General features: G+C 37.5%; 4 protein-coding genes across 5 annotated transcripts; 3 read left to right on the top strand and 1 right to left on the bottom strand.

The window, feature by feature from the left end:
- The first annotated feature begins 2,939 nt into the window (after nucleotides 1-2,939).
- On the top strand, nucleotides 2,940-8,049 carry LOC107804390 (chorismate mutase 1, chloroplastic). 2 transcript variants are annotated; one of them, XM_075234709.1, is made up of 6 exons: nucleotides 2,941-3,225; nucleotides 5,065-5,287; nucleotides 5,363-5,449; nucleotides 5,842-5,985; nucleotides 7,184-7,276; nucleotides 7,451-8,049. In XM_075234709.1, exons 1-6 carry the CDS (start codon nucleotides 3,053-3,055, stop codon nucleotides 7,685-7,687), a joined length of 957 nt encoding a protein of 318 aa, XP_075090810.1. In that variant the 5' UTR covers nucleotides 2,941-3,052; the 3' UTR covers nucleotides 7,688-8,049. The 2 variants fall into 2 exon arrangements, with proteins under 2 accessions (XP_075090811.1, XP_075090810.1); XM_075234710.1 differs by lacking the exon at nucleotides 5,363-5,449 and having other exon boundaries at nucleotides 2,940-3,225.
- Nucleotides 8,050-10,125: 2,076 nt separating this feature from the next.
- LOC107804389 (early nodulin-like protein 17) lies at nucleotides 10,126-12,619 on the top strand. The gene is made up of 2 exons (XM_016628276.2): nucleotides 10,126-10,526; nucleotides 11,983-12,619. The coding sequence occupies exons 1-2, from the start codon at nucleotides 10,337-10,339 to the stop codon at nucleotides 12,321-12,323; spliced, it is 531 nt and encodes a 176-aa protein (XP_016483762.1). The 5' UTR covers nucleotides 10,126-10,336; the 3' UTR covers nucleotides 12,324-12,619.
- A 1,052-nt stretch (nucleotides 12,620-13,671) lies between these two features.
- Nucleotides 13,672-15,528, top strand: LOC107804388 (early nodulin-like protein 20). The gene is made up of 2 exons (XM_016628275.2): nucleotides 13,672-14,319; nucleotides 15,077-15,528. Exons 1-2 carry the CDS (start codon nucleotides 14,160-14,162, stop codon nucleotides 15,409-15,411), a joined length of 495 nt encoding a protein of 164 aa, XP_016483761.1. The 5' UTR covers nucleotides 13,672-14,159; the 3' UTR covers nucleotides 15,412-15,528.
- A 497-nt stretch (nucleotides 15,529-16,025) lies between these two features.
- Nucleotides 16,026-17,363, bottom strand: LOC107804387 (uncharacterized). Its single transcript, XM_075233778.1, has one exon. It carries the CDS (start codon nucleotides 17,333-17,335, stop codon nucleotides 16,235-16,237), a length of 1,101 nt encoding a protein of 366 aa, XP_075089879.1. The 5' UTR covers nucleotides 17,336-17,363; the 3' UTR covers nucleotides 16,026-16,234.
- Nucleotides 17,364-25,311: the final 7,948 nt, after the last annotated feature.

Genomic DNA, 25,311 nt, shown 5'->3' with positions numbered 1-25,311 from the left:
CGCTATACCTTAACGGCATATTTGACTGTTAAGGTATAGTGCGGTAAATAACTGCGCTATACTTGAACTAAAATAAGCGCGAAATAGTATAGCGCACTATACTCCCACGATGTATAACGCAACTTTTTAATGCCCTACGTCCCTTTCATGTCCCTCTTTCTTCTTTATGGGAAACGCTGATAAAATGAATTTAATATACTAAAAGAGAAGCAGGACGTTTGGTAGTGCAATGGTTAGAAGTTTTATGTAAAGTTGGTTTTGGCTTGAGGTCAAAGGTTCAATTCCTTCCCCCAACAATATTTTGTTTTCCTATTTCTTTTCATTATTTGGTTCAAGTATTTATAATTACTTTTCAATGTAATTAAAATAATTTCATATTTATTAAAAAATTATGATTTTTAAATTCATTTAAAGAGAAAAAAAAATTGTCCGCACTATACATATCTTAACAGTCAAACGTGTCGTTAAGGTATAGCGCGGTTACCGTGCTATACATATTATGGTTACCAGTTTTTTTTCCCACATATTTTGGTTCTTTGAGTCCAAAAGAACCATATTTTGGTTCTGGAACCGAAAGTTTATTGGCACGTCCTGAAATTAGTGTCGCAAGTTTCTTGACACGTCACGAAATTTTTATTTTTTTCTTTTTTTAAAGAGGAACACGAAAATGAAACGAAAGCTTCGTGCACCAATCTAGTCATGAGAAGAGTTTGTTAATTCTCGATTAAGCGATATCAATTTTTACTCTAAATTGTAAATTAGATAATGTTAAATTGATTAATTTACTACAAATATCATGTGCGATAAAATATCTTTCCAAAGCCATCATCTTGAGGGAGGCGCACCACTGAATAACTGATCCAGTTATTAAGGTTACATCGACCTTAATACTAGGTATGTTGTTGTTATTCAAAATTACATCGACCTGTTGTTGTTGTTATTCAAAAGTTCAGCATAAAAATCGAGAGGAAAAACCTTATTTTTGGAGGGAGGGGGAAAGACAAAAGCGCCATATTTTTTATTCTTAATCCTCACTTTTCTTTTTCAGGAAAAAAGCAAGGAATAAAAAGAAATGAGGTTATTTATATCAGAAGAAAATGTAATATTCGCATACTGACCACCAAAGCCATCCATCCTCGTCTGACCTAGTCACGTTTCCAAAGACTTTAGATTCTTCATAAAAGCAGTTCAAATCCTCAATAATTTCCTCTAAAAAGAATGAAAAGTAAACTGATGAAGTTTTGAACTTTCTAATTTTTGTTCCTTCCTTGTTATCCATTAATTGCTAATTAAACAAAGTTGAAATAGTTCATACAGCACTGACCATTGGGGTGAGGAGGCAGAACAAACAAACAATAATTCCCTCAGTTTTAAGTAAATTGGATCGTTTATATGAATTCTTATTGGTCAAAGTTTCATCTGTTTAACATTATATTAAAATAAAAATGAGAAGTACTACAAATTGATGATAAATGAAGACATGAACAAAGGTGCAAAATGGACATTGAGAGACGGAAGCGGGTTCACCACAATCCCGTTCGTCGAAAAATTACGCTATATATATAAGACAAAATCTATTTTTTAACTCCATATACTATTAAGTTTTGAATCACATTGACACAATCCAAAAGCATAGCTTAGTAATCAGGGGGTTCAAAACCTTTGTAAGGTCATAATTTCAATATAATTTCCACTAACTACAATCATTTTTAACTTCTTCTTTTTTTAACCTCTTAGCTAAAAGTGTGCCTCCGCCACTGATTGAGGCACCACATAGTGAAATTTCCGCTGCCGTTTATTGAGAGTTGGTGACAGTGGTGGAATAGTGGAGAAGTAGTTTTTGAAAATTACCTTGTTCACAATTTAGAGAGAAAAAAATTTGTTTTTTTATTTTTCAACGGAGAGTAGAAAGCTCAATCAAAAAGCAGTAGTATTAGTTAGGGAAAAGGCCCAAAAACGACCTTTGTGTTATTTGAAATGGATCAATTATAACCCCCGTTTAAACTTGAGTTCACAAATGACCATGCCGTTATAGAATGAGTCTAATAATGCCCTTGTGTTATTCGAAATGGATCAATTATAACCCTCGTTTAAATTTGAGCCCACTAATGACCCTGCCGTTAAAGAATGAGTCTAATACTGCTATTTTCCTCAGTTAGTAATGATTAGGGGTGTAAATGGATATTTAAAAATCGACTAAACCGATAGAACTGTACCGTGCCAAACTGATTTTTAGGTTTGTTTTAATAAAACCGTAGGTTTTTATATAAATTTATAATCGTACCAATAATTAGGATATATTTTTTTATTTTATAAAAATAAACCGAAAAACTATCGAACCGTATCGAATAAATTTACAGTTATGACTTTCCGATTTGGCACCCTCTTGTCTAAGTTTCCAAAACTATCTACTTCGAGTTAATCTCATCCTAATGGATTTGAATGTATATAGGGAGATAATTTCAGCCTTTTATTTTTTTAATGTTGGATAGTTTTTTCTCTAAAATTTAATCTATTTCTGCTGCTAATTAGGATAATGTATTTTTTTTCTAAGAACTTGACCAAAATCTTTAATTCTCTAAAACAAATATTTTTCTGGAAAAACCACTTCTAATTTAGAGTTGGCCAAATAAATTATCAGAAAAACTTTTAAAAGACAATCTGTTTAAAAAATAATTTAACTTTCCTACATCAGAGCAAAATGTTTTCAAAAATTAAAGCAATATCAACTTAGATTTTTCCAAAACGTACCAAAAATTTTCAGAACATTTTTTTTTTTCTTCAAAATTTTAAACGGTTGCAAACTTTTTATTCAAAATACCAAACCAGGTAGTAGGAGAATATCGCGTCAGACACCTACCACCACACCAAACCCACTGGACCCCACAATCTCACGTACAGCCAAATAAAACTCACCTAACTCTTCAAAAAACCCACAATTCAAAGGGGCTCTTTTAACTACTTTACTTGCCTTAACCAAACGCCATTCGCAGCCAAATCCACCTATCTTCCCTCTTCTCCCTCTCCTCTTTCCTCACTTCCACTCTTTGTAATGGAAGCCCAATTGTTAAAACTCCCTTCTCCTTCCTTAACAAGTACCAATTCTTCAAAACACAGTAACCTTTTAGCCCGTCAAAAATGGTCAAATTTTTGTAAGTTTCAATTACCCAATTCAGGTAGTACCATTACTATTCGCCCCCTTCAAGCTTCTGCTACTTCTCTTGGGTAAAAAAGCTACAATCTTTACTCCTTTAACTTCCTATTCTACTTTTATTTTTGAAGCATCATGTGTACTTTATAGGAATGCGTTCTTGAAATATTCAATCTTTATTAGCTTTGCATGTGTTTAGGTTAATGCCTCAGTGAATTTTAATTTCTGGGTTCTGCTTTTTGCAAGCTTCCCATATCAAATTACCTTGATAAAGCTTCAATTTTTATTCTTAACATCCAGTTCAACTTTATTATTTGAAGGATCATGTACAGTTTAGAGGAACACGTTCTTGAATAATTCAATCTTTACATGCTCTACAATGTGTTTAGGTTAATGCCACAGTGAATTTAAGTTCTGGGTTCTGCTATTTTGCAAATACCTTGATGATTGCTTAGTTTTGTAAGGTTATTTCACATTAGGGAGTTGAAATTTGCTTACAATGGAATCTAAACTTTTATGCTACTGAATTGGGATATTCACTTCCTTTTTCCCTTCTTAGGTTATGCTTTGCACTGACATTTCTGTTTCGTCCATGTGTCAGTGTTCCATTATAATTCGTGAGTTTTGGCGCAATATGCCAATTGTTTCATGAGTCATTCTTAAAATTTGATTTTAAAGTGTTTATAATCACGTTTATGATTGCTCAATCAAGACTTGCCCTTATAAGTTTGACCACCATTTCTACTATTGCCATTGTTTTGCTGCAATTGGTAGGAATGGTTTGAAGTAATAGAGGAGAGCAGATGATGATCCACTTTCCCCGAAATGACCTGGACCAATAGAGAAATCCCAATTCATTGAGCCTTCTTAATAATTTATGTTATCTAGATTAGCAATGCAAGAAAAGTCCCCAGTGAATATGAAACTTTTGAATCATTATCAGGCTTATTCTGTGATGTAGTCAACCGTTTCCTATTTGTTTGTGTGTTTTCTTGGAAATACACAGCATGCTGGAGACATGGCTCAAACTTGCGTGCCTAATTGTTGGAGCCTTTGGGGCACATAGTGGTAAACATTAGAATTATAAGACATCTAAATGGCTTTCAGCCTTCGGATCACTAAGTTTTTCCAATTATAGGTTGTTAAAAACATAAATAATAACGGAGGAAGATGAAAATGATATTGAATGTGGCAGATAAGCTGGATATCTAAGGAACATAAGATCCAAGTTGCCGCCAGGAATAAAAGTCATACTGTCTACTAGGGAAATTGAAACAATCAGGCATCTCAAATTTATAAGAGTCAGGCTTTTATTAAGATGATATTCCTTTCATCCGAATGTCAAGGCTTGCAAGTAGCAGGGTCGATTATGCGATAAGTAAAAAGACTTTCAAGCACCTTCAGAAGATTTAATGAAAATATTGCATCCAAAGGTGTGTCCTAGTGGTCAATGAAATAGGTTGAGAACATAAGGTCCAGGTTCAAATCCCACCGGAGGCAAAAAACTAGGTGATTTCTTCCAATCTGATCAAGTCTTGCTAGACAGAGTTACCTGGTACCTGTTGCTGGTGGGAGGTAGCAAGTATCCTGTAGAATTAGTCAAAGCCCGCGCAAGCTAGCCCAGACAACGCGGTTATTAAAGAAAAGATTTAATGAAGATATCTCCTTTAAGCTAAATGAAAATATCGTAGCATATTTGAGGACAACAGTGAAAATCTCCATTCTGCTCATCTCTAGGCTGCACCGTGCTGAATGAGATTGTGGCATTGTGTCTGGCATCTTTAAGAAATGCCTTTTTGTAGTGTGGTGAGATGGACATGGGTGGGCATTGCCTAATTTCATATTAAACAGCTTTAATGCTTTGCTTACAACTCAGGAAATAAGTATTGTGATGTTTCTTGCTTTGTTTCCAGACTTGGGCCAAAGAATAGAATAGATGAGACGGAAAGTTACACTCTTGATGGTATAAGGAACTCTTTAATTCGACAAGAAGATAGCATAATATTCAGCCTTGTAGAGAGAGCTCAGTACTGTTACAATGCAGAGACGTATGATCCTGATGTTTTTGTGATGGATGGGTTCCATGGCTCTTTGGTTGAATATATTGTCAAAGAAACTGAAAAGCTTCATGCTAAGGTATTCTCATTCTAAGCATGCATGTACAGGAGTATCTCTTTTATTTGCATATTTTTCTGATTGACAGCTTTATAGGTTGGAAGGTATAAAAGCCCTGATGAGCACCCATTCTTCCCTAAAGAATTACCTGAGCCAATGTTGCCACCCATGCAGTTCCCAAAGGTGTAGTATTCGTCGCAATCTGATGTGCTGTTTTTTCGATATGGAATTTGATAATTCATATACAAAGAGGTGTAATCATCAGACAATAGATATCTACAATGATGCACTTGATGCTAATATATGCTGTGAAAATCTAGAGAAATTTCTTTCCTTTCTACTTATGTACAGACTGCACGGACATACCCAGAAATGGATGCTTTCTCTGTCCTCTGTGTAGGCTCCGTGTTGGTTCCTGTTAATTGAAAGGACCTATACAGCTGTCCTAGACTTGGATTTTTTTGTTTCGATTGTAGGATCATAATTTGTGTATTATTTCCTTACTATTTTCATCAATTTACTACTCTTATTCAGGCCATCCTCTCATGAGTAAACCATTTTATTTATTTATAAAGGTTTTGCATTCAATTGCTGATTCCATAAATATCAATGTCAAAATATGGGAGATGTATTTCAAGAATCTCCTCCCAAGATTAGTAAAGGAAGGCGACGATGGTAATTTTGGATCTACAGCAGTTTGTGACACTATTTGCTTGCAGGTATGTGTTCTTTAAAGTTCTGTGTCATTAGAGCTAGCTTGAGATTAGGCACTGGAAATTATATTGCTTTCCATGGCTATTCTTGTTGACATTTTATATATTTGCAAATCCTTGAATCCCCTAAGTGGCCTCGATCTTTGCTTTATCGAGTCCCTTCCTTAGACCAAAAACATCAGCATAACTCTGTGAAATCTTCTGTCCAAATAGCCAGTGTCTTTAAGGGCAGTAGGAACTATGCTGTTAGAAGATGAACTCAAGGCCTTGAAATAAGTGTCACCGTGGTAATTACTTAAGAAGAATGATCATTCCGTTTCCAAACAATATCTCAAAAGTTAACTCTGATTTGATGATAGGTTTCAAGATAGATTGTGAATAGCTTTTTATATCCCCTCCCATCAACAATGCGTTTCGCTTTAGTTCCTGTTTTATACAATATTTCTTTGTTATAATTGAACTACCACTGTGCCACAGCAATGTTCTGAGCAATCTGTGCATCTAAATGGTTAGAGCTTTCTTGCCCTGTCCTCATGTGCAAGATCATCTGTTAGAATGAGTAGAACGAGCCACATCACAGAGCTCCTTTTTTTTGGGGTGGGGGTGGGGTGTTTGGGTGCATCTCGACAATTTCACTGAGTGCTTGCATCCTCCCACCAGTACAAGCACTGGGTAACTATAGGCAACAATGCTTAGGTAGATGAAAAGAAATCACCGAGCTATTTTGCGTCTGCTGGAATCCGAGTTCCATTGTCCCATGTATGTCATTCCAGCTTCATCGACCGCTGGGCCATACCTTTGAGTGCACCATATCTGAGAGCTGCAGTTTAGATTTTTGATATGTTGTCTGATTAGGGTGCAACTACCTGGAAAATCAAACTACTCTGGGTTAGCTTTATTGGACTTATATTTCTAAGCTTAAGCTCAATCTAGTTGAATTTCCTCTATTATACTCAGAATTTAATAGGAATAATATGCTCAAGCTTTGCTTGCCATACTCAGACCACCACAGAGTTTCAATCCTCTAAAGGTCTTGATTATTTTTTATTCTTTTTGTGATATAGATTTTATATAAGACCAACATATTTAGGACTGGTTTGGATTATCAAAATCATTTCTGTTTATTTAAGCAAGTGATTAATTGAGAATTAACTTAAATAATCTATTCTTCGGAATTTACTGATTGCTGGAACCCTATTTGCAGGTCCTGTCGAAGAGAATTCATTATGGGAAATTTGTCGCTGAAGCAAAATTTCGAGCCTCACCAGATGTCTATAAGGCTGCCATAAGAGCACAAGTAATCCATTTCCTAATATGCTCACTTATGTTTTAAGGGAATCTATTGCTTAAATTTTTTCTAATGAAGATAGTGAATCCAGCTTAATTTCTCTGCTTCGTGAATTGTGTTAGAAATACGCAAGGAGCACTTATATTGTTATTTTGTGATGGATATCACATTATCATTCTCCAGGACAGCAACGGACTGATGGATTTGTTGACCTACCCTACTGTTGAAGAGGCTATCACGAGGAGAGTAGAAATGAAAACCAGAACTTATGGACAAGAATTTAACATCAATGGACCGGAAAATGGAGGTGACCCAGTGTACAAAATAAAACCAAGCCTAGTTGCTGAGTTGTACGGCGACTGGATCATGCCATTGACAAAGGAAGTTCAAGTTGAGTATCTTCTAAGAAGACTGGATTAGAAAGAAAAAAGAACATCTGCTGTAAGTCATCTAACTTATACGAGTATTGAATTATATGCACAAATATTATATTGTTCCACCAGAGATGGACATCTGTGGATGCAGATGACTATAAATATAAAATATGTATGGTGGTTTTCGGAAGTGGGACTCGGTTTCTTACAGTGATTTCTTGCATTGTAAATCAACATTGATTGAGGTGGTGAAAGAAGTAAACTGTGATTCTTTGCCTAAGAATATGTCTGATAACTTGTTGTAATTTATGATTTATAGTCCTTGAGAATGTAGAAGAGAGATGTACTTTTGTGTAATGAACATTATAAGCTGGTCTTTTCCAATGAATTCCCATGTTGTTTCTGTCAGTGCTTTTGCACACTGTACTTTTCCAGATTTGTTTAAAGGTTTCAAATTCTTTTTGACTGTTACCAGAGTAATCGATCTGTTTTGACCAAAGCTATAAGTCCCCAAAAGCCAATAAGAGTTTGCATTCATTGCTAACGGTTTTGAGGTGTCAAATTTAGTTCAAAAAAATGTAGCCGAATTTACCTGTTTGAACATGAATATATTCATTGATGAGTCAATTTAACCGTCACAAAATTTGAGTTATTATGAAGGGAAATGATCTTGTATATTCGCTCTCAAAATAATATACAAATTTTATACACTTTTGCGGTTATTGGATGTAAATAGTTTCAACTGCAGCTTATAAGTGATCTTTGCCCTATTTTGAACTACGCGAATAAGCCTAAACTAATCAATAGAAAATATTTTCTTCGTTCACTTTTAGTTGTCCATTATATTAGAAATACATTTTTCACTTTTATTTATCTATTTTAGTAAATCAAGAGATAGATAAATTTTTTTCATATTTTACCCTTATCATTAACTACTCATTTTTTAAGATTTTTTGAAATATTTTTATTATTATACATGTTATAAAATATGTACTTCATTTATTATGTAAAGTCAACAAATGAGAGTGAACGGAGGAAGTAAATGAAATTGCTCCCCTCTTTCTGGGTTTAACTTCTATAGCATCAGACAAAAAGAGAAATACTATATCTTCTAATATTTCTCCTTCGAGAAAAGTTTGAAACGTTATTTTACTGATGTATTTCAAATATTTTATTTTTGATATGCATGTGCATTGAGCGCGTCAATTTGTATACTTGTACATGAAATCATAAAAAATAAATAAATAATTCTGGTTGGGGGTGGTTGCAAATGCAAGCCATAAATCTCGGGCCAGAAATGCCAAGCTGGATACGTTTGTTGAGAAATTCTTGATTTCTTGCTTAGATTTTTTTAAGAGCAGGAATCAATCTCAAACGTATCAGCAACGCTCATATTTAGAAATAAATAGGTTGTACAAGAAATATCCGTTTCCTAAAACTAATGGAAATAATCTCTCTCTATATATATACAATTTTTAACAAGCGTATGCGGTCAACCAATTAAAATTATATTTGATCCTTTTTTATTTGTGAAGGAAAAAGAACCACATTTGCTATTTTTTACATTTAATGGGATAGAGACAGATATATAGAAAGAAACATCTGCGAAGAACCATCTAGGTTCTAAATACTTTAATAATAAGTTAAATTTTATCTGCTAATCATATAAACTGTTAATACCATCATGTTTCTATAAAGTCTACTATGGATGAATCTCAACAACAAGTTTCTGTTGGTAATTTAAAAAATAAATATTTAATATGTTATAACAAGTTAACTTATACCAATACAAAATAGTTATATTATCATTGAGTATAATTTAATTTAATATATTATTTTTTAGTTACTTGGAAAATTTAAATAAACTTTTAAAAAAAATTCATTAGCCACACAGCTAAAGTTTGTTAGGAGAAGTGATTCCATTCTGTTAAGCGCTATCTTCCCAAATTAACTAAAGATTTAATTTCATCTACTGGTAGTTTATATGTTTAGTACGGTAAGCTAGCTATCCATTTTCGATTTAGTTTCATCTACAGGTAGTTTATATATTCAATAAGAACTTATTATTGCAACAAGTTATTTATCCATTTTTGATTAATTTCATCTACTGGTAGTTTATATATTTAATACGGTAATTTATTATTGCAACAAGTTAGTTATCCATTTTTGATTAATTTCATCTTCTGATAGTTTATATGTTCAATACGGTAATTTATTTTTGCAACAAATTATCCATTACTTTTATATCTCAAACTTGGGGTGCGATCCTTATTCGGATTATATGTGAATACGGAATACTTTGTGCATTGAGTTGTTCTTTAAGCTTGATCGTAGTTAATGTTCAAGCGAACTTATTTGTAAAAATGTGTGGTATTTTTATTTAAAAGGTAGTAATAATAATGGATAACATGCAGTTGGAAGGTAAAGTAAGGCGTATCCTACGGGTTCCACTAACAAATGAGCTGTAAGTTTGAACATTGCCTTGGACTTTGTATATGTTACTCCACTTCATTAATTAATCCCATGTTCTCTTATACTCCTATTATTTTATTTTTATTACTAAAACATAAGAGAGATTTACATTTTACAGTTTCCACTTTCCACTATAAATAAGTCTTCAATATTTCCAAAAAAAACACTTAAAAAAATACAGCTTAGCTAAGAAACTCTAGAGTGTGCGAGTACTACTGTAGCAATGGAGGTGGTGGGAAGGAGGAGCTTCGGTTGGCCGACAATGGCGGTGTTGCTAACATGCGCCTTGTTGGTGATGGTACCTGAAGTCTACTCGGTTCGGTACATTGTGGGATCGAGAATGGGATGGACTGGCAATGTCAATTACACTAATTGGGCTAAGGACAAACATTTCTACAACGGCGACTGGCTTTGTATGCTCTTTTTCCCCTTGGATCTACTCCTTTTTAGCTCCTTTTTTAGATATCTTTGTCCGTAGCTCGCTTCTAATAATGTTTCCTTAATTAGCAATTAGTAGAGCTAGTGGCGGATCTTAAATATAGGAAGTGCTTCTTCGGTTCGAATTTAGTATAAATTTATATTTTTAGTAATTTTATGACTAGAATTTTGTTTCTCCAATCGGAGCTTGGAGCTTTAGTTTTCTCTTGAAGCGCTTTAGTTTACCCCTATTTGCGCTTGTTTTCTGGGTGTATTATTTTGTTACTCTAAAAAAGTTAGCAATCTTTTCTGTCGTTCAGATCTATGGTTTTAGCTTGCATTTTCAATGCCTTCTACACTTTTTTACCTAATTTGAATTATAAGAGATTAGGAGTTTCCAGCTGGGAACTTTCTGAGCTGAAAGTTTGAAGCTTTCCTTTTTATAACTGTTATTAGCTTTGGACAAATGAGCAACTTCTCGAGCGATAGGCATTATATTTATCATAAAAATAGCAGTGTTTAATTTGTATTGCTGTTGCCCTTTTCTTATTTGGGGTTAGTCTAGAATATAAGTCGCAGAAATATCCCAACAGTTTTACAATTAAAGAAAGCATCCAGTTCAAGTTACTTGGTATTCTTTGATATAGTTGCAATATCATTAGAATTCCCATTCGACTCGTGATTTTTGATTTCCTTGGTTTTGTGTAACTGTAGAAATAATTTAGCAACTTCACCGCTGATCTCAAACTTTTTCTCTTTTCTAAATTGCATTAACACATACAGATAGGTTGTTATGCAAGCCGGAGCGTTGAAAACTTGTTTTGAGCTTTAGGTGTCTGTAAAATTCAATCTTTATACTCAAGCTTCAGTCGAACAGTCTTGATTGGTTGTGAGGTTCAAGTTACTACTGATGCTCACATTTTAATTTTTTAAGCCAATTTACATTTTACAACAATTAAATGCTTGAGATAATGAGTTTGGTAGGACATTATAGCTAAATCTAGAGAGGAATATGTCAGTGGATAAGACAATAATTCCAGCCACATGCTTAGATGTCACCCTCATGCCTGATCCAGTCCAGAATCATCCAGTTGTTTGTAGGGACAAAGTTGTTTGTGACAGTGTTGGTTACCAGCTAATTCTGGACAAGCACACGAAGTTTCCTAATCTAATTTGGCAAGTAACGTGTAATTTGGCAAGTCACAATACTTCTCGTGTCGCTTTGAAACAGCTTCAACTATATACATGTATGTATTTATGCATATACATGTATAGTGTTTGCTGACTGTTATGTTCATCTCGTTGCATAATTAACTGCAAGACACATTACAAATTAGCACAAACGGCTATCTACATAATCATGCCATATGCATATGAAGCTTTGTTTTCTCGAATACAGAGATATATGCTGCTACTCATTGCTGCTCATTAACTCTTTCTCTGCCATCCCAGATTTTGTCTATGACAGGAACCAGGCGAGTGTGCTTGAGCTAAACAAGACCAACTACGAGAACTGCATTACAGATCATCCTCTCCACAATTACACCACTGGAGCAGGAAGGGACGTGGTTCCACTTAATGTGACGAAGACCTACTATTTCGCTAGTAGTGGAGGATTCTGCTACGGAGGCATGAAAGTGGCTATTCATGTGGAAAAAGCACCTCCACCACCAAAAGCCGCTCAAGTACGCAGCGGTTCAACAAATGTGCTCACCTCTTTTACAGGGCAAATACTGGTACCAGCTCTTTTTGCAACTTCTGCTGTGTGGAATGCATTTCTTCGACTCTGGTAGGAGGATGGTCAATTGTCCAAAAACGTTGGATGGTTAAGACAATTAGTTAAACTAAAGTGTCAAGAAAGTGTTTTAGTTTTGTCTTGCGTGTGTTTGTATTTTCTTTTTTCTTGAAAGTTACCATTTTTCTTTTCGCTACTGCCATCATCATTTGACCTGAAAATCAATTTTTTATTTCAGATCAAATTGGTGGGGTTCATTTGAAAAATTTGTTTATTTATGTTTTACCTAAACAACTGTACCAAATATTTCTTCGGAGAAATTGATTGCGTGGATCACGGAGGTCTTTCATGTTACTGGTTTTGAATGAATGCATTGGTCTCTTAATCCGTGTCAATTGTAGTACCTCTCTTAATTATTTTATCAATCATTAATTTGTTGGAAGTTGCTGTCTCGATTATTTGAGGCTCGAATTTGGATAGCCAGCTCCCCCCCTCTCCCTTCTCTACAAAGAGATACAGTATTTCCCAAGTCATCTAAATTTCAAATGTATATAAAAGGTCTCATTTTGAAATGTAGTGATATCTTTACATGGTGGTCCTCTGCAATGTTGTTGTGAAAAGTTTGTCTGCATTTTAAGAGTTCACATGATAGATTCTGATCATTTTGCTGTCTAACTAAAAGAGGGAAATAAGGAGCGTGGGTTGGGTTAATGGGTTCATTATCAAATCCTCTCTGGCAAGGCCAATGGTGGACCCCGAGGCATGTGACTTGATGATTTTGTACAAGTAAATTATGGATATACGTATGGTTGGGTGTTTGTCTTAATCAAATGTTAGTAATATGATCAAAAACCAATTACTGTAGTTTAGGTCTCCATTACAATTTCGAACGAAAGATCTTGTGCGCACATACGTCGTTGCTATTAACCAATGCTTACATTAAGCTGTCACAGAACCTTATTGTGTTAGGACTTAGGAGTAAAGACCCGAATTTTGATGCTCGTCAGGCTTGTAAGTCTTTTATGAATACCAACCTTAATATTACCAGTTCAAACTTCAAAGTTTAGTGATCTTAAAGTTTATCCATGTGAATTGCGTGTCGTCCCACCAGGGGCGGACCTAGAGCATTGACTACGGGTTTCCGGGAACCCAATAGCTTTTGCGTAGACCCTGTATTTATATTAAGAAATTCACTAAATATTTATAAATATCTAACTGTGAACCCAGATATTATTACATATTAATTTGAAATTACGGTAGGAACTCATAAGTCTCAAATCCTGGATCCGTCTCTGCGTCCCACCACTAGCGCAGAAAGTCATTTGGTAAAAACTTATTCGTCGGGTGTTAATATCAAATCAATAAATAGATTGACATATGTCTTTACAATCATGGTTATCATTAAATCATAGTTAAATAATATACATTCTCTCCTTAATCATGGTAAATTTAGTAGGATTCGGAGTAAACAATGGATAAGTTTTTGCCTTTGTGCAATAACATGAACAAATGAGCAGGGTGAGGCACATGCCACAAGAGAGAAATGCTTCAAAAAGCCCCAAATGGACGAACCGAAAAAGGAGACAAAACTATGCACTTTTTTACCCATTTATTTCTGGTGGCATATACCCAGATCAGTCCGGAAAATCATCAAACTGGTCATTTGGTTTGCATGTTGACTCACGCAGTCCTGTATGTCCGTATTCCACTTTCAACATGCACTATGCAAGTTCCTTACACAATTCTCCTGCTATACATGAGAATTATATTGGTTCATAGCAATATATTGTTGCTACCAAGATTGGTCATCTTCTTTTCTATTTGCCCCTTAATCAAATTCCAAGTTCAGCATCCGCAAAAGAAGAGAGAAAAGCAAGTGTTTTAATTTGGGATAATGAGAACAGAGGGGGTGATACTGCTGACGATGTTATTGGGAATGATAAAGTGGGCGGCCAGTGGGCTTGATAAGGTGGGCGGCAAATATGGCTGGACACAGAATGTTAACTACACTGATTGGGCGGTTCATCGCCATTTTTACGTGGGAGATTGGCTTTGTCAGTGACCTTAACCTTCCTCTCACTCTCTCACACACTCAATTCAACTATATTTTATTTGGATTTAACTTATATATCATAATGGTGTACTGAATTTTTTCACTATTTTATATTAGCATGTTTTGACAAATAACCTGTCTTATTTTTCAGATTTTTAATGAAAAGTTACTATTCGTTATCTTTTTAGGTGATAAGTTGATAGTAGAAAAAAATATATATATTGTGAAGCTAAACTCCTTCGTTGCAATTTTGTTTGATATATTTCACTGGTCTTAAAAAAAACTAGTTTGACAATGTTGGAACAAAATCTGATATTGGTGATTTTTTTATTTTTGTTTTGCAAAATTACAATTTAGAAATTCAAAAACTAAAAAGGTGTTATAGAACATAAGATTTTCCTTGTGTTAGGAAGGCGAAACATTACATCTTGAAATGCATTTGAATATTGAGAGGATGAATTTCATGTAAACTAAAGGCGGATTCAAAATTAAAATTTATGGGTTAAGGTTTTGAGTTTTATGGGTTAAAAAACATAATTTTATGTTATACTAGTACGGCTTTTCAGGATTTTTCACATACTACAATATCGATGATGTATCATGTAAGTAGAAAATGGTGGATTGAATCTTCTATTACTGTAGGTTCTCTTATAACGTTAACATTTTAAAGTTTCTTTTTAAAAGAAGAAGAAGAAGAAGATATAAGCTTGAATTAATTACCCCCAAATGTTTGAAGCTAATTGTGGGTTTCGTTTCAGATTATGTATTTGACAAGCATCTTTACAGCGTGCTGGAGGTGAACCAAACGAACTATGAGCAGTGCATTGATCGCGATTTTATAACAAACATTACAAGGGGTGGGCGAGATGTTTATCAGCTAACTCAGGCAAGACCTTATTACTTTATCAGCAGTGGAGGTTACTGCTTCCATGGAATGAAATTAGCTATAAATGTTGAACAACAACCTTTGCCAACTTCTCCTGCACCTTCTTCTTTTTCATCAGCCAAAATTAATGCTTCTCCGCCCCAGATTGGCAAACATTTTATTACAGCAGCTGTTGTCTTTGTGGTTACTCTTGTTTGCTCGTGCTAGATCGTCATGACTCCGTTGTACCAGTGATGTATGCAAGATTTTATCCAAACACGTCAGTATATTGCCACAATTCGACTTGTAAGTGTCTAGGACTATGTATGATGGTTTAGGACTTTACTTCATGTCTCAAATTAATATTTATAATGTGTTATTCTCAACCAAAGTATTTTAGGAAAATATACAAATTCTCTTTTAGGAAACATAAATCCACACATACATAAGAAAAGAATGTTATAAAGTGGTGTTGAGCGACTCCCCTTTCAAATGGTATCTCCGCCACTTTACAGGACCACTATAGTTATTTACAGAGTTGTGTTCAATTTAGAGTTCATAAAATTGCTACTTATTTAAAAGTTTATTAATGCAAGCATTTTGGTGATCATGTAACTCAGATTATGTGTCAACTGCGTTGGAGATTTTATCTAGTTTTATTATGATATATTAGCCTTATTCTTTTGCCAATTCTCCTTGCTAGTTTAGCCTAAGAACAACATAGCATCTTGAGGCTAAGAGTAAAAAGTGAACGAGGCTCTAGTTTTCTCTCTATTCTTCCAAATCAAACAGAGGAAAAGAGACAAAATAGAAAACTACTCTGTTTCATTCGAAGGTGCATAGTAACTGGAATGATTTACCTAACATATATGTTTAGAATCTTTACTGATGCAATAATCACTAGCACTATAATAGTCTGAAATTCAAAACTAATAAGATACTTGTGAGATAAAAAAATCCTATACTACTAAAATGCATTGAAATACTTTTGACAATAATGTAAAACCCCACTCCCAAAATAAAATTGATAGTACTACTACTACCGCTACTACTATTTACTGGTAGAAAGTTTATTGTGTATAGTAACTGCTTGAGAAATTAAGCTAGCAGTATCACCAGCATCTTCAGGAATCAACATTACAGTTCCAACCTTATTTATCTTCTCAAACGCTTCAACATACTGCTCAGCAACCCTCAAACTAGTAGCATCAGCGCCTCCATTTTCAAGAATTGCTCTTGACACCTCAGAAATTGCTGGAGCCGTCGCTTGAGCATTAGCAAAAATAGCATCAGCTTCTCCTTTAGCCCTATTCACTTGATCTTTTTTAGCAGCCTCAGATTCCAAAATCACAGCCATTTTCTTCCCATCTGCAACATTAACATCCGCTTGTCGTTGCCCTTCGGAAACTAGTACTTGAGCCCTTTTTTTCCTCTCTGCTTCAGCTTGTCTCTCCATAGCCACTTTAACACCTTTTGGCGGTGTTATATCTTTAATCTCATACCTTAAACACTCTATTCCCCAATCAGTACGTAATGGCCGATCATTAATAGCCTTAAGTATGTTTCTATTCAACTCAACTCGCTCTTCAAAAGTCTTATCAAGTGTAATTTTCCCGAGTTCACTCCTCATTGTAGTTTGTGCTAACTGGACCACAGCGTAAATAGGGTCGTCTGCTCCATAAGAAGCTAAAACATGATCAACAATTCTGATGTAAAACACACCATCCATTTCAATTGGAACATTGTCTTTTGTAATTCCAGTTTGTTTCGAAATCAGAATTGCCTGCTCCTTTAACGAGTGTACGTATTGGACCTTATCGACGAATGGGATCAAATAATTAAGGCCTGGATTCAGTGTTGTCGTATACTGACCTAGGCGTTCGACTACATAGGCTGTCTGTTGGGGAACAAAGTGGATACCTAAGTTTATAGGTGTCGGGAGTTTGTAATCAGTATCAGTGCTGAAGTTGCGGAAATTGGAGGACACAGGTAAAGGGATTATGGTATGAGAATTGTTGTGTAATTGTTGCATGGGTTTAAATACAAAAAAAGAAGAAGAAGAAGTTGAGAGGTTTCTGTTAAACTGCATGGTTTTTCCAAAGGTTTTGAGCGTTTTCATGTTGTTGAGAAAACTTCCTTTGAAGAAACACATCGTCCCAATTGTCTCTTGAATTTCTAGCGCTTCACCGTTTCTAGACTATGGTTACGTATCTCTATCGGCTGCGGTTTTGTGCTAGAATTAAGTATAGTAGGTATCTCTGTAGTTTGACGAACAAGTTATTCTGGTTTCTTGTTGTAGGGAAAGTCAATTCTGTTTATTCTTCTTCTACAAGAAATATTGAAAAAAATAAGGAAAAAATACCATTGTGGAGTGATTATCTAACAGTTGGAGGAGTGGAGTCTCAAAACCATAGAGTAACAATTTACATTTGACAAAAATTCATCCCCAAGTTTATCTTAGGAGTATTAAATTTCAACAATTTTTCGCATAATTATTTCTCACATAAGATGTTGAATATATTAGTTAACAAGCTAAACAATTGATTAGTACTCCTTCCGGTCAATAATAAGTGACTTCTTGGCCTTTTTTATTTTGGTGCAAAATAAGTGTCATTTTACATAATCAATAAAAAATTAATTTTATTTTTTAAAAATTTGCCCTTATTTACATATCTCAATGTGTCAAGATAACAATTAATTAAGGACAATTAAGTGAATACATCTTCTTCTTTTTTCTAGGAGTCCGGGATATGTTAAATACTAAAAAGTCACTTATTAGGTATGAGAAGGAGTAGTTATTTTTGTCTGTTATTTTTCTCTAGTAGTCATGGCCTCACGGTGGGCGCCAAACTGTTTACCCGAAAAATAGATAGAGTTAAATTTATACACAGTTCTGAGGATATGTGGCGTAACATAACATAAAATGCAAGGATAAATAAAAATGTAAATATAGATTGGAGAGAATGCAAAATAGATAAGGTTATCAGGAACAATGAATCTTAGGATTCAACAAATAGAATCAATCTAAGGAGTCTGAAAGAGCGATTTTTTACTGTAGAAGAATATAACACTTTTATTACAATGTAAGCCTCAGAAAAAACTTGTACTACAGAAATGATAACCAAGCCCTTTTATAGTGGAGGGATTTGGCTTTAAGGCATAATAAAATAAACATTCAGTGGGAGACCCATGATAAGTCAGCTTTTTCATAATTTCTGCCAAGATTCTCTCTAGTGGGATTGCAACGGCTTTTGTCTGCGAGCTCGATCTTGCTTAGAACCCTCGATTTTGGTTTGAGCTTGATTTCGGCTCGAACTTGTGATCTTGGTTCGAGCCCTCGAATTGATTCGAGGTCAATGTTGGTTGGTCTCTAGATTATCAGCATGATAGGTCTACTCTGCATCATGGTTCGATTTTGATTCGAGCTTGATAATGATATCGAACTCGACACGGATCGGCCTCCCCGGGTTTGAGGTTAGTTTGTTCCCCCTTCGGGATCTTACTTCGATAAATCACCGTTCGAACTCGATCGGACGTGCCAAGACCGAAATCTATTTCGACCGATAGTCCCCTCGTTTCTCAGAAAGAATGTGGCGAGAAACAATATGATTTTTTTTAACAGCTCGATCGGATTATATCCTGTCGTTTCCATCAGGTTCGACCATGACGCATCTGGTAGTTGTCCCGTCGGTTTAGTCTTTCAAGGCATTTAATGCATGTCAGGCGGTGGTCGGCCACTGCTGATACTGAACTGCCATCGCTTGAACCTATAAATAACCCTTACTTTTATCTTTTACCACTTTTACATCTTCTATCTTCCAAATTTTTCAAGTTCTTCTTCGTACTCTCCAACTTACCAGTAAATCTGTGATTTCTTTCTGCAAAAACCCCTCTTCAATTCTACCAAATCTTTGTCACTTTCTTCTATTCCTTACCTTTGAATTCAAAAATGGCGAAAACATCGCAAACCATTCCTCAGAAAGAGAAGGCTTCATCTTCACAGTGTGTCACCGATGAGACACCGGCAGAACCACGGCCTGAGGAGTGTGTTCCCGGGGCATGTGTCCTTACTTTAGATTTTAAGGTTGATAAAGTTTCATCGGTCCCTGGCCGGTGTGAGCCGGTATCGAGGTGCATGTGTTCGATAACCGAGAAGCACCTCGATCAGCTAAAGAAGGATTGCAATTGGGGTGAAAAAGAAATAATAATTCCTACCCCTGACGAAGATATCACTTCTTACGTGAAAGGGTTTTTGAATGTGTATACTTACCCTTTCACTTTGGGTCCCCTCGATTTCGTCATTATTGACTTCTGTCGACAATATCAGGTAACCCTAGGCCAGGTCCATCCTTCTTTGTGGCGGATCGTTATCCTGATCCGATATTTTGTGAGCAAAATCGAGGGGATGCCGTTCACCCTCGATCATCTTATCCGATTGTACCGTCCTCAACTTTTTCGAGGAGGGTTAATAAAACTCAAGCGTCGGGATACCAAGGCTCTGTTCTCGAGTATTGACGAGGACAGGGACTGGGGTTGGATGGGCAGGTTCGTTCGAGTAAGGACTTCGGACCTGATTTCGACTAAAAAGATGCCATTTCCCGAGGAGTGGAATATGAAATGTAAGTGTGATCTTGCTGTTGCTTCTATTTTGTTCTTTCATTTATTCTCTTATCGACACTCATTTTTCTTTTTCTTTTTTGTGATGTAGCGGTTTTCTGGATGCCCGGAGCAGTTCCCGATCTCAAGAACTGGGTACGAGCCCTTGTTTCGACCTCTACATACGCCAAGCGCTCATGGCGTGATTTGTCAAAGGGTCGGTGGGAGGCCAAAAATCACGGTAAGCTCATTTCTCGGACTCTGATGATCCGAACGAGGCGTTTTTCAAAATATTTTTTTGTAAGGCTTCCCATATGCAGGTTTGGGTAAAGACGCGTTCTTAAGGCCCTTGTCCAATGAGGAGGAAATTTTGGCCTCTATCCCAAAGCCGATGAAGGAAAATAAAAGGAAGAGAGCCTCGGTTCCCGAATATCCAAAACCGAAGAAGAGGACGACTCATAAGCCGAACAAGAATGTCATTCCTTTGACCGTAGAATCCGTTCTGCGTCTAAGGGATGAAGATGAATAATAATAAGAAGAAGAGAACGATGAGTCCGTGCTGGCTGTCCGAACGAAGAGAACCACTGATGCCTCATCGCCGGCTGGATCGATGATGCTCTATGAGGCTCCGCCTCGAACTGAAGATATACCGGAGAAAGATTCGGGTAGAGTCCCCGAACTATCGAATATTGAAGATGCATCTCATCGGAGTCAACCGGCAGGGGATATGATCGAAGAGCCCCTCGAACCTCTTCGAACCCCAGGGGAACGCTCCAAGCGAGTCATTTGGGGCAGCAGCGATCGAGGATTCGCCTACCTTTCCCGCTTTTTCCGCAGGGGTGATTCGGGAAGCTCAAGCTCTGGGAGCCCTCGATCTAGACATGCCTCACGATGAAGAAGATCTGTTTCGTGACCTATTTACCGGCATTGAGGACGTTGCTGGTGCCGGTGATGAATCAGATCTTTTTCACGGATTGCGGCAAGCTTTGAATCAGGTGAGCTTTTAAAATTATTTTGTCGGTACTATCTTTATGTTCGTTTTTCGTTAACTTCACTTCTTGTTTCTTTGTAGGCAGCGGCAGTTCATCGAGAACAATGTTCTCGGTCCCAGAATGAGCTGCATCGATACGCGGCCGACCTACAACGGGCTACCGACGAGAGGAACTCCCTTAGACTTTCCTTAGGGCAGAGAGAGAAGGAAATAAAAGACCTCCGAGCTGAGCTGGCCAAGGCTTATCGAGATCAGGCCGATTTGTCTGAGCAGGTAATGATGCTTTTGAAAGCCTATAGGCTTGATACCGGAACGATAGCTAACATTTCGGTCTCATAGCTGCAGCAAAAAATCGAGATGATCGGGAAGTTTCGTGAGGAGGTCGACGTGATAAGAACGAAGTCCTTGCGGTGGAAAGAAGGTATGGACCGCTTTGCTGCAGAAAAAGAGACTGCTCGAGCCCAATTATCATCGTCCGAAACCCAACTTCAAAAAATGAAGGAAAAAGGCCTGGTTCAAGCAAGAAGAATTGATGAGCTTGAGGCTCGGTTGGCCTCTGTACTTGCCAAGGCCGAATCCGATGCCGAAAAGGCAAAGGCCGATGCGGATGCGCTCGTGGCCGTCTATCGGACCGATGCTAAAGCTGCCCAAGTCCAGGCAAGAGAGGAAGCCGAGTTTGCCGATATTCGAGTGCATTGGGTCGCCGAACTTGCTAAGTGCCGATCCAGAATGGAAACTCTCAAAGAGATTTATGCTCGTGGCTTCGATCTCGCTAAAGAGATAAAAAGGGCCAAAGAACTCGAAGCCGATGTTGAAGCTCTGGTTTCTGATGGAGATGATGATGACGATGGGAGCAAGAGCGGATCCGAAAATGGGGGGGAGGGGGAACTTGATAAAGAAGAGACTGCTCCTGGTCGAGAAGTTTAGTTCTTAGTTTTTACGTTGTAATCACCCATGCAGATAAATTTGTATATAGACATATCTCCCTTTTTGCCGACTTGCTTCTGTTTTTGTTTCCCGTCTTGCGAGGACTTTATTCACGCCTTATGAATGTTTTCACAATGATTTAAACAACTTAATCAAATTTGGACCGCGTAGCCTCTGTAACCGAGCGAGCGCTTACTCAAACTTGGGGCAATGTAGCCCTTTAGGCTTATTAGTTGTCAATGTTTCGATCTTGAGGAAATATAGCTCATAGGCGTAATAGTCGAGTGAGTTTTTGCTCGAACTCGAAATAAAAATAGTGAGTATTAACTCGAACTCGAAATAAAAATAGCCCGCAGGCTTAGTCGAGTGAATGATTCGAACTCGAAGTAATGTAGCCCGTAGGCGTAATGGTCGAGTGAGTGTTTGCTCGAACTCAAAATAAAAGTAGCCCGTAGGCGTAATGGTCGAGTGAGTGTTTGGTCGAACTCGAAATAAAAATAGCCCGTAGGCTTAGTCGAGTGAATGATTCGAACTCGAAGTAACGTAGCCCATAAGCGTAATGATCGAGTGAGTGTTAGCTCGAACTCGAAGTAATGTAGCCCGTAGGCGTAATGGTCGAGTGAGTGTTAGCTCGAACTCGAAGTAATGTATCCCGAAGGCATAATGGTCGAGTGAGTGTTTGCTCGAACTCGAAATAAAAATAGCCCGTAGGCTTAGTCGAGTGAATGATTCGAACTCGAAGTAGTGTAGCCCGTAGGCTTAGTCGAATGAATGATTCGAACTTGAAGTAGTGTAGCCCGTAGGCGTAATGGTCGAGTGAGTGTTTGCTCGAACTCGAAATAAAAATAGCTCGTAAGCTTAGTCGTCGAGTTTATCTTAATTCTGATTACATAATAAATCTCAAAATAGAGGAATTTTCATTGGATATAAGATGCCGATAAAGAAGAGAACTTTCTTCGCACGTTATTACACGCCTGGGTCGGGCCAATCTATATGAGCATGGTTCGCTTCGACCATTTGGCTCTTACAATTTTTCCTATTGGGACCTTGTTGTTGTGAAATAACTTTCTTGCGAGACCTTGGATATTGTTGTAAAATGATGCACGATCAATGGTTGCCTCATTAAAAACCTTGCCGAAAAACCCATTCAGGATAAAACCGGTCTAAGGGAAAAAGAGTGCAACGCGTGCTTTCAAGCGATAGATCCGTCTTAGCCCTTGTTCGGACTTCTACAGGGGTCAGTTTTGAGATATAAACAAATATGGAAAGATTGTACCTTAGCAGTAGTAACGTTTTAGATGTGATACATTCCAGCTGCTTGATAGCTGTTTGCCGTTTATAATGTCGAGCATGTACGATCCCTTTCCGATGTTCTCGAGCACCTGATATGGTCCTTCCCAATTCGGTCCTAGTTTCCCTTCATTCGGATTTCGGGTATTGATGGTAATTTTTCTCAACACTAAGTCCCCAGGCTTGAAATGGCGGAGCTTGGTTCTTCGATTATAATATCTTTCGGTTAGCTGCTTTTGGGCGGCCAATTGGACGAGCGCAGCTTTTCGTCTTTCGTCCGATAGTTTGAGGCTTGTATTCATAGCCTCGTTATTTGATTCTTCCATCGCGAATCGAAATCTGGCACTGGGTTCACCAACTTCGACTGGTATCAATGCTTCGGACCCATATACTAAGGAGAATGGGGTCGCCCCCGTACTGGATTTTGACGTTGTCCGATATGCCCAAAGGACTTCGGGCAGGATTTCTCTCCATCTCCCTTTAGCGTCGTTCAACCTCTTCTTTAAGTTTTGAATGACAGTTTTGTTTGTTGATTCGGCCTGCCCATTCCCACTGGGGTGGTATGGCGTCGACAGTATCCTTCTTATCTTGTGGTCTTCGAGGAATCTTGTTACTTTGCTGCCAACGAATTGTTTTCCATTGTCACATACTATTTCGGCGGGTATCCCGAACCGGCATATGATATGATCCCAAATAAAGTCTATAACTTATTTCTCTCTTATTTTCTCGAACGCCTGCGCTTCAACCCATTTAGAAAAATAGTCAGTCATAAACAAAATGAATTTGGCTTTACCTGGGGTCGATGGCAGAGGGCCGACGATATCCATTCCCCATTTCATGAATGGCCACGGGGATAGGACTGAGTGGAGTTGCTCTCCGGGCTGGTGGATCATCGGTGCGAACCTTTGACATTTGTCACATTTACGAACAAATTCCTTCGCATCTTTTCCCATATCGATCCAATAATACCCTGCTCTGATTATTTTTTGGACTAATGTATCGGCTCCAGAGTGATTCCCGCAAGTACCCTCGTGCACTTCCCGTAGGACGTAATCGGTATCCCCCAGACCCAAGCATACTATCAACGGTCCATCGAATGTTCTTCGGCACAACATTCCGTCCGAAGCCAATGTGAATGAGCAGCTTTAGTCCGTAGGGTTCTGGAATCTTTAGGGTCCGATGGGAGTTTTCCGCTTTTCAAGTATTCAATATACTTGTTTCTCCAATCCCAGGTTAAGCTTGTAGAATTTATCTCGGCGTGACCTTCTTCGATTACCGATCTCGAAAGTTGAACAACATTCCCCGAGCCCGTATCATCTACCTCGACCGACGACCCCAAATTCGCAAGCGCATCGGCCTCATTATTCTGTTCCCGTGGTACATGCCGTAAAGTCCATTGTTTGAAATTGTGCAAAGTGACAAGCAGTTTATCTAAATACCTTTGCATTCTACCTTCTCGAACTTCGAAGGTTTTGTTTACTTGACTCACCACCAGCAAGGAGTCGCAATTGGCTTCAATGACTTCTGCTCCCAAGTTTCTAGCTAGCTCGAGACCTGCAATCATGGCTTCATACTCGGCCTCGTTGTTAGTCAACCTGATAGTTTTAATAGATTGCCTAATAGTGCTACCTGTGGGTGGTTTCATAACTATGCACAGCCCGGACCCTTTTACGTTCGAAGCCCCGTCCGTAAAAAGGATCCATACCCTCGATGATATACCTGATTTCAACAGTTCTTTTTCGACTTCGGGTACGAGGGTTGGCATGAAATCGGCCACGAAGTCTGCTAAAATTTGAGACTTGATGGCTGTGCGGAGTTGATATTCGATATCGTACCCATTGAGTTCGACGGCCCATTTGGCCAGTCGGCCTGATAACTCGGGTTTGTACAAAATATTACGAAGCGAGTAAGTGGTTAACACACATATGGGATGACATTGAAAGTACGACTTTAACTTTCTTGAGGCGCTTATCAGCGCAAGCGCCAATTTTTCTAGGAGCGGATATCTAGTTTCCGCTTCTCCTAAGGTTCGACTCGTATAATAAACGGGGAACTGCGTACCTTGCTCTTCTCGAACTAGGACACCGCTTACGGCTACTTCCGATACTGCCAAGTACAAACAAAGTTTTTCGTCTGTTTTTGGAGTGTGAAGTAGTGGTGGGCTTGATAGATATCGCTTTAGTTCCTTTAATTCTTGTTGGCACTCCGGGGTCTAAGCAAAATCGTTCTTCTTTTTGAGGAGATAAAAAAATTTGTGACTTCGGTTAGATGATCTTGAGATGAATCGGCTTAAGGCTGCAATCTGACCCGTTTGCCTTTGTACG

The sequence above is a fragment of the Nicotiana tabacum genome, chromosome 17, assembly GCF_000715075.1.
Source record: "Nicotiana tabacum cultivar K326 chromosome 17, ASM71507v2, whole genome shotgun sequence".
Lineage (NCBI taxonomy): Eukaryota > Viridiplantae > Streptophyta > Magnoliopsida > Solanales > Solanaceae > Nicotiana > Nicotiana tabacum.
This window is presented reverse-complemented; position numbering and strand designations above follow the sequence as displayed.

Coding starts and splice junctions, on each gene's coding strand:
- LOC107804389 (XM_016628276.2), top strand. CDS start 10,337: ATGGAGGTGGTGGGAAGGAGGAGCTTCGGTTGGCCGACAATGGCGGTG. Junction 10,527..11,982: donor CTACAACGGCGACTGGCTTT/GTATGCTCTTTT, acceptor CTGCCATCCCAG/ATTTTGTCTATGACAGGAAC.
- LOC107804387 (XM_075233778.1), bottom strand. CDS start 17,335: ATGTGTTTCTTCAAAGGAAGTTTTCTCAACAACATGAAAACGCTCAAA.
- LOC107804390 (XM_075234709.1), top strand. CDS start 3,053: ATGGAAGCCCAATTGTTAAAACTCCCTTCTCCTTCCTTAACAAGTACC. Junction 5,288..5,362: donor CTGAAAAGCTTCATGCTAAG/GTATTCTCATTC, acceptor ACAGCTTTATAG/GTTGGAAGGTATAAAAGCCC. Junction 7,277..7,450: donor AGGCTGCCATAAGAGCACAA/GTAATCCATTTC, acceptor ATCATTCTCCAG/GACAGCAACGGACTGATGGA.
- LOC107804388 (XM_016628275.2), top strand. CDS start 14,160: ATGAGAACAGAGGGGGTGATACTGCTGACGATGTTATTGGGAATGATA. Junction 14,320..15,076: donor TTACGTGGGAGATTGGCTTT/GTCAGTGACCTT, acceptor GTTTCGTTTCAG/ATTATGTATTTGACAAGCAT.